The 8,548-nt window shown below is 38.2% G+C and overlaps 1 protein-coding gene across 2 annotated transcripts in view; it reads left to right on the top strand.

Moving 5' to 3' along the window:
* The window catches only part of ercc6l2 (excision repair cross-complementation group 6-like 2), a 19,510-nt gene that overhangs the window by 1,325 nt on the left and 9,637 nt on the right, over nucleotides 1–8,548 (top strand). The window contains exons 2-15 of one of the 2 annotated variants that reach the window (XM_014002679.1): nucleotides 546–964; nucleotides 1,068–1,184; nucleotides 1,313–1,506; nucleotides 3,698–3,791; nucleotides 4,015–4,082; nucleotides 4,363–4,570; nucleotides 4,705–4,845; nucleotides 5,083–5,199; nucleotides 5,313–5,432; nucleotides 5,510–5,581; nucleotides 7,048–7,193; nucleotides 7,369–7,464; nucleotides 7,617–7,716; nucleotides 8,003–8,155. In XM_014002679.1, coding sequence (XP_013858133.1) covers nucleotides 546–964; nucleotides 1,068–1,184; nucleotides 1,313–1,506; nucleotides 3,698–3,791; nucleotides 4,015–4,082; nucleotides 4,363–4,570; nucleotides 4,705–4,845; nucleotides 5,083–5,199; nucleotides 5,313–5,432; nucleotides 5,510–5,581; nucleotides 7,048–7,193; nucleotides 7,369–7,464; nucleotides 7,617–7,716; nucleotides 8,003–8,155 — 2,045 coding nt within the window. Of the gene's footprint in view, nucleotides 1–545; nucleotides 965–1,067; nucleotides 1,256–1,312; nucleotides 1,507–3,697; nucleotides 3,792–4,014; nucleotides 4,083–4,362; nucleotides 4,571–4,704; nucleotides 4,846–5,082; nucleotides 5,200–5,312; nucleotides 5,433–5,509; nucleotides 5,582–7,047; nucleotides 7,194–7,368; nucleotides 7,465–7,616; nucleotides 7,717–8,002; nucleotides 8,156–8,548 lie in introns of those variants that run through there. The other variant, XM_014002680.1, reaches the window with a different exon arrangement.

Below are 8,548 nucleotides of genomic sequence, written 5' to 3'. Positions count from 1 at the left end.
GGATGGCCTTCGTGAAGCCATCTTCAACACTTGGAGCAACGTTCCCACTAGCCTCCTGGAAACACTGGCATCAAGCATGCCTAAACCATTGTTTGAAGTCATCAACAAGAATGGTGGAGCTACTGAGTCCTTTTTTTGACACTTTGATTTCTGTTTTGGGGGGGTTCCGGGGGTTTTTGAGCTATGGTCTTAAACTTTTGATCAGCTGAAAAAAAATCATGTTTGAGTGTAAATGCAGTTTTCAGACAATTCCCTGCTCAAAAGTTCTTGTCTCTTACGTTGATTTCTTCTTTTAACATTGTGAAGCTCTACTTAGAATCTTCTTAAGATCCAAAAGTGCAAAATTCAAATTCTTGCACTTTTTTGACTGGTCTTAAGATTTTGATCAGGAGTGTATATTGTATGTTAGCCCTATATCGACTTTGCACTCATTTTTATTAAGGTTTGTCCAGTTGTGCATCCACATTATTAAACTGCGATCTGTCAATTAAAGTAAGCTTGTTTGTTCATGTGAATGTTTGCTAATAACTGATGCAATTTTACAGCAAAACGGTATGAAGGTGACCATCGTTTGGCTCCAAAATACAGAGATGGCATTCTGGAGGACGCTACTATTCAAAGACTGACCACCACCACCCATAATAAAGATACCGCATGGGTGAAATTCACAAAACATGCAAAAGAGAAAGAAGAAGAAGAAGGCGAGGAAGCCATACCTGTTCAAAAACTTGTGAGACCAGGATTGGACCAATTTACCCAGGAGAAACCAGTGTTTCCTGGCAGCACCACTGACCTCAGTCTCTGCATCCCTTTGGAGCTGAGTGATGAAGACAGAGTCCCTTATACTATCAACAGATACTTAAGGGATTACCAGAGGGAAGGCATCAGGTTCATTTACAATAACTACATCCGTTCCACTGGTTGTATCCTGGGAGATGACATGGGTCTTGGAAAAACTGTACAGGTACACAACATGAGCTGCAAAATTATGTCAAGTTTTGTCAAAATAAGGGTCTGTTCTTTATGTGGTCTCTCTTGCTTTTGATCTCTTCACCTTTGTATCATAGATCATAGGTTTTCTTGCTGCTGTGTTGCACAAAACGGGCACGTGGGAGGACGTGGAGAAGAACCGACCTCAGTTTCTGCAGTCTCAGATATCCTCCAAGCAAAGTAATCCGAGCAAAGTGGGTGTTGAAATCGGCCACTAGCCTAGATATTTCTTCAAATGCCTGCTGGATTTGGTCGTGTGCTGCAGGTTCAGAGTATTGTTTTGTCATCAGCCAAACTGAAGTGTTTTCATGGTCTGGTCCAGGTGTTTCTCATTGTGGCTCCTCTGTCAGTGCTGTACAACTGGAAAGATGAACTGGACACATGGGGTTACTTCCAGTGTGTGGTCATCCACGGACTGAAGAAAGAGGAGGAACTGGCTCGCATCAAGAACGGTCGCATTGAGATTGCTCTCACCACCTATGAGACGCTGCGGCTCTGTTTGGATCAGTTCAACAAGTAATAATTACAGAACACACCTTACTATGAAAAGTAAAGCAACAATGAGCTAAGAAGAGATGAGAAAATGTGCACAGCCTGGAGAATTACTTTAAATCCCTTGATCAGTTAGTGTCTTAACAAGCTGTCATAGAAATTTAAGTTTCAAAGGAAAAACATAAAAGACTAATGTTTATGCTGTCAGAATTTTGCAGCTACGTTAAAAGAAACATAACAACCTTAAACTTACATTTGGATATACAGCGGGTAAAATAAGTATTGAACACGTCAGCATTTTTCTCAGTAAATATATTACTAGAGGTGCTAATGACATGAAATTTTCACCAGATGTCGGTAACAACCCAAGTGATCCAAACATACAAAGAAATCAAACCATAAATGTCCAGAAATGAAGTTATTTGTAATAATGTGGAATGGCACAGGGAAAAAGTATTGAACACACTTACTGAAATTTATCTAATACTTTGTACAAAAGCCTTTGTTGTCAATGACAGCTTCAAGACGCCTCCTGTATGGAGAAACTAGTGGCATGCATTGCTCAGGTGTGATTTTGGCCCATTCTTCCACACAAACAGTCTTCAAATCTTGAAGGTTTCGTGGACCTCTTCTATGAACTCTGATCTTTAGTTCTTTCCATAGATTTTCTGTTGGATTCAGGTCAGGTGATTGGCTGGGCCATTCCAGCAGCTTTAGTTTCTTCCTCTGAAACCAACTGAGAGTTTCCTTGGCTTTGTGTTTGGGCTCATTGTCTTGCTGAAATGTCCAGCCACGTTTCATCTTCATCATCCTGGTAGATGGAAGCAGATTTTTATCAAGAATGTCTCTGTACATTTTTCCACTCATCCTTCCTTCAATTATTTGAAGTTTGCCAGTACCATGTGCTGAAAAACAGCCCCACACCATGATGTTCCCACCTCCAAACTTCACTGTTGGTATGGTGTTTTTGGGCTGATGTGCAGTGCCATTTGACCTCCAAACATGATGTGTATTCTGGCATCCAAACAGTTCAATGTTGGTCTCATCTGACCAGACTATATTCTCCCAGTATTACACAGGCTTGTTTAAATGTTGTGCAGCAAACTTTAAAGGAGCTTCAACATGCTGTTTCTTCAGCAGTGGAGTCTTGCGTGGTGAGTGTGCATACAGGCCATGGTGGTTCAGTGCATTACTTATTGTTTTCTTTGAAACAAATGTACCTGCTAATTCCAGGTCTTTCTGAAGCTCTCCACAAGTGGTCCTTGGCTCTTGGACAACTCTTCTGATAATTCTTTTCACTCCTCTGTCAGAAATCTTGTGAGGAGCACCTGGTCGTGGTCGGTTTATGGTGAAATAATGTTCTTTCCACTTCTGAATTATGGCCCCAACAGTGCTCACTGGAACCTTCAGAAGTTTAGACATTCTTCTGTAACCGATGCCATCATTGTGCTTTGCAACAATAAGGTTGTGAAGGTCTTGAGAGAGCTCTTTACTTTTACCCATCATCAGATGGTTCTTGTGTGATACCTGGCCATCATTTGGGACTGAACCAGCTGATATTAACTTGCACTGACAAGGGGCAGGCTTGCTTTCTAATTACTGAGAGAGTTCAGCTGGTGTCTTGGCTTTCCATGCCTTTTTACACCTCCCTTTCTTCATATGTTCAATAATTTTTCCCTGTGCCATTCCACATTATTACAAATAACTTAATTTCTGGACATTTATGGTTTGATTTCTTTGTATGTATGGATCACTTGGGTTGTTACCGACATCTGGTGAAAATGTCATGTCATTAGCACCTCTAGTAATATATTTACTGAGAAAAATGGTGACGTGTTCAATACTTATTTTACCCGCTGTATATCACATGTGATAAAGTGCAGGCTGCACATATACAATGCTTAACTTTATGATCCCATAGATTTTCTAAACACTTGGGCAGAACTCAGTTTTTAAGTCTTGGGGGCTCCAAAAATGCTGTTCTTTGTGCTGTTGGAAGATCAGCTAACTTTAATGTTTAAGTATCTCTTGTTTTGCTTGTATTTGTGTCACAAAATCGAATAGAGTTTTCCTCACAATGGAAGTGCGTGGGATGATTTGGGAGCTAGATAAAATAAAGTTCATATACACGTCTTGACCAAATGTATAAAAAAGATTAAATTACCTACTTATTTGTGATGATTTAAAAACTAAAATGTCGCTGCCTGCTGTGCAGGTTGGACTGGTCAGCGGTGGTTGTTGATGAGGCCCACAAGATAAAAAATCCAAACTCTCAGATCACTCAGGCCATGAAGGAGCTGCGGTGTAAGGTGAGAGCTTTTGACTTTATCTTGTTGTTTCAGAATAATCTTCAGAGTTTTTAACTAATAGTGACAAATGCTAATGGCATTAGAAGTGTTAAATAAAAGCATTCGTTTGTCAAAAAGGTTTGAGCCAAAATTGATATTTTGGAAAAACWTGTAGATAATAACTGATTGTTAGTTTTTTCTGTTTAACTGAAGTTGTTGGTCCTCGTGCTTTTGTTTCTGTTAGGTCCGAATTGGTCTCACTGGCACCATCTTACAGAACAACCTTGAAGAGCTGTGGTGTGTCATGGACTGGTGGGTTTTATTTTATAAAAGGAGCAGTCTTAAGCCACCTCTCATATCTTTGTATTTTTGCGTCAGGTTTTCTCGCAGTATTCAAATACAACAGTGCTCCAGGCTTTCTAAAAGTTTTCTTTTTGTGTTCTCTTAAACATTTTTAAGAGTACTGGTCAAGTGGAGGGCTGTGGTGTGGTTAGTGCTATGCCTCGCAGGAGCGTCTCCAGTTTGGAGACCAAAAGAACAAGATGTAAACAAACGAATATGTACGTAAATATAAACAAATGTATTATTTTAGGGCCATACCGGGTTGTCTCGGGAGCTTGGGACACTTCAAGAACAAGTTCTCAGATCCCATAGAACAAGGGCAGCGACACAGTGCAACCAAACGTGCCCTGGCTACAGCGAGGAAGACTGTCCGAGCTCTGGTGATGAAGATTTCTCGTTTGTTCTTGAGGAGAACCAAAGCCCTCATCAAAGAGCAACTACCAAAAAAGAATGACAGGGTAAGTTGTGATATGTTAAAGTTTCTCAGAATTAATGTCCGCAGTCTTTTCTCCTTTCTCAGGAAACGTAGATTTGCTTTCCTCCAGCTTGTCATAATATTGAGGAGAGTTTTTCCTGATGTGTTGTGTTCCAGGTGGTGTACTGTTCTCTGACAGACTTTCAGCAGACGGTGTATCGGGCAGTGCTGGACACTGACGATGTGACGTTGCTGCTGAGATCTTCAGAGAAATGTGACTGCCAAAGCGGACGCACCCGCAGAAGCTGCTGCTATGATGTTAGTTCTTGTTTGTTACCATTATGAGATTCTGTATTCTCAAGATGGTCTGTTGTGTCTGTTTTATACTAAATTGTCTACAGTGTCATTTTATTCATCAGTAAAGCCTGCTAGAAATATTTGATACTCAGTTTTCTAAATCAAGAAAAAAACAAAGGTTTCCTTTTGCTCAAGTCTCTATTTTATAGCATATGGCATAATATCAAATAATGCAAATTTTCTCTCTTTATTTTTTAGAAAAACTCTGAAGGTGTTTCAACAAAGGAGCTCTACTTTAGTTACCTGGCTATATTGAGGAAAGTTGCTAACCACGCAGCTCTCCTTCAGTCTAATCCAGGTACCAGTAAAAAACAGGTAAAGTTATAGGATTTTTTTATTTAAATATTCATATTAATAATTGGAACTGTCTTGAAGGCATTTATATGAAGAATGCATTGATTTGAAAGTATTTATTTGTTATTTTGTAGGAAAAATACGTGAATTCCGTTTGCACAAAGGTTTTTCAGAAGTTTCCAGAGTTTGTATGGAGATGCAAAAATGAAGCATTTGAGGCTCTGTCGGATCCAATGTACAGTGGGAAAATGAAGGTAAAACATTGATTTAGGACTTTTTTTGTATGCTCTTCTAAATGTATTTCAGTACTGGATGACACTTTTTCTTTTAGGTTTTGCAGAAGCTGCTGAAATATTATCTACAAAAGAGAGATAAAGTGCTGATCTTTTCATTTTCGACCAAGGTGAGAACTGCACTTGTATTATGTATTYCATATTACACTCTGTGGGAATTTGTTAAACAAATTCACAAAAAAGTWGAGTTGATCAGTAATAAAACTTACTTTTTATAAGAGTTTCTTGGGTGGGAATCTGTAGCTGCTAAGGGCTTCTAGTCAAATGCACCTGATTAAATGTCATTAATAAATGTAAASATGTCTGTAAGAGCAGTGGGAAACATTACACAATGTCAAGGAGAAGAGACATTAACAGCTATCTGAAGGAAGCAGCTGTTATTGCATGTCAGAAGGGTTATAAAGCCATTCCCAAACAATTTTAAGTCAATCAATTCTACAGTGAGAGAAAAAAAAATGATTCATGAGTAGAAAACATTCAAGACAGTTGCCAATTTTTCCAACAGTGGACCCCACAGCAAGTTCACTGAAAGGTCAGATCATTCAGTGCTCAGAAATATGGCAAAATGCCTAAAGGCTACGTTTAGCTTTAAAATGGATTTTTGGACGTTGATCCCAAGTTCAGAATCAAATCTACAGCACATCAGTAACATGAAGCATCAGATGGAGAGRGGGGTGAAGTTCTTCCTCAGCAAAATGAGAAACTAAGAAGCCAACAATGACAAAGGTTAAATATGTTAGTAGTGCGTCCTCAACACACTGATTCCACATTTAMTTTTTTAGTTACATTTTTTAATATATCCTGTTTTTGTGCTCTTTATTCTTGATTGAAGATCTGATAGTAACAACCTGTATTTTAAWAATTTTTCTTGAAATCTAAGACCTTTTCAAAATACTAATTAAATTGAGAATTACTATCTTTTGCTATAAGTGTATGTCAGATCTGGTGGAGCTGCTGGGTTTAATGTTTATGTGTAGGACAGTGAATCGCTACTCACAATCTAAAATATATATATATCTTTTTTCAGATTTAAATTTTGGAACATGCTTTGTATTGAAACTCTTACACCTAGTCACATCTGTTSAAATCTGATTAATTCAGCTTCCCCCTTTAAAGACTAGCATTGTTCCAAAGTACCTCTGCTATTAKCTGGTTGAAAGAATAAAAATAGTTATAGGAGTCATGGTTTTCTCATGATGTACTGTACATTTATAGGCTTACCTCTGGGGTTTTGGCAGGGCAATTAGACCGTTAAAGATAATTAGTTTCTGCAAAACCCCATGGTTGCCGTCACCTGATATCATGCAATAATATTTGTGGCTGCTCTGAGGTCGTATTTTTATGACCTGTGTTTTGCTTTTTTGAGATTAAAAAGTTCATAAAGGGTCCAGCTTAAATTACCCTATAGAATATGTAAAAATATACAGCCTGAGAGCTGAAAATAATCCCGTGAATATTGTTTTACACAAGATACGTTTGTTTAGAGCCTTCGTTTGAACTTAGTCGATCTCTTGAAGTTTTTAATAAGTGCTTTCAGATAAATGAAACTTATATTATWGTTTTTATTTTCCATCAGCTGTTAGATGTTTTGGAGAGCTACTGCATGGCGGAGGGACTGGATTTTAGCCGGTTGGATGGATCCACCAAATCCAAAGAAAGAGTCCAGATTGTCAAAGACTTCAACAGCTCGTCTCACATCAACCTCTGCCTCGTTTCCACCATGTTAGTTGGAAATATTAAGAATTCAAAGTTTCTTCTTAAAGCAACAGAAATTTAWATTTTTTTATCCTTTCAAAACTGTAAATTGTACTTTTGCTATAAAAAAAAAAGAAAGAAAAAAAAGGTGGTTTTTAGAATTTGGTCAAATTAAACCTATAAAAAATATTTCTTCTATCAGGGCAGGTGGTCTTGGTCTTAACTTTGTAGGTGCTAATGTAGTGGTGCTGTTTGACCCCACCTGGAATCCAGCCAATGATCTTCAGGCTATTGACAGGTATGCAATAAAGATTTGAGTTTATACATTAAATATTCATTTCTGCTTAATTTCAAACCAAGACATTGTTTTTTTTTTGTTGTTTTTTGTATTGTTGCATCACATAAAGTCGTCCCGTGTGTCTTTATTTTTGTGCGTTTATGTCCTTCCAGAGCGTATCGCATTGGCCAGTGCAGGGATGTAACTGTCTTTCGTCTGATCTCCCTGGGAACTGTAGAGGAGATCATCTACCTCAGACAAGTTTACAAACAGGTACCAGTCCGTTATGAGCAAAAATTTATGATTTATTGTCATTTTTTTGTAGCTTATTTAAATATCACATTAATGTGCTCGAAACCTACTAACCAGAATCTGACATTATAACTGAAACAATTGGATTAAACAAAATCACTCAACTATAAAAGTTACCAAAATGACAACATGATTAAATACAAATCCTCTTCTGAAATAATCAGAATACAGTAAAATAATGTATTTGGAAATGAAGACAGATAGCATTTTATTAATGATTAAAAATGTATATATTTTTTCCCATCAGCAACTGCAGTGCTCTGTTGTTGAAAAGGAGAGCGCTCGGCGGTATTTTGAGGCGGTGCAGGGAAATGGTGTCTACAAAGGGGAACTGTTTGGGATCAAAAATCTGTTCAGGCTGCAGACTGAAGGAACGTGTCTGACCCGSAGGATTCTGGAGGTTAGATATCCAACTGGTCTTCTATGTCTTACTGAGAATGGGCTTGATTGCGTCATACAGGCTTAATTTGTCCAATAAGCACGTAAAATGAGTTTTACAAAATAATTATGTCTGTATCTTAACCAACAATGAATACAGTATATTCCYATAAAAACTGTTTAATGACTTGACTGAAAATCAAGGTTAAAAGCAACTGGGCAGACTGGTGAACTACGACCATGGGAGTTCAAACTGTCGAATGAAGAAGGTAGTTTATGAGGGGAAGTCTCACTTGTGCCTGTTTGCATTGAGGGAAATCAATCATTCATTTAAACAAGATGGCGGCGGTGGCGGCAGATGTATGTAGATGTGCAGTATCGCTGCAGGAAAATACATCCAATTTGGCTTTACAGG

Source organism: Austrofundulus limnaeus, unplaced genomic scaffold, assembly GCF_001266775.1.
Source record: "Austrofundulus limnaeus strain Quisiro unplaced genomic scaffold, Austrofundulus_limnaeus-1.0 Scaffold14, whole genome shotgun sequence".
Taxonomy (NCBI): domain Eukaryota; kingdom Metazoa; phylum Chordata; class Actinopteri; order Cyprinodontiformes; family Rivulidae; genus Austrofundulus; species Austrofundulus limnaeus.
This window is presented reverse-complemented; position numbering and strand designations above follow the sequence as displayed.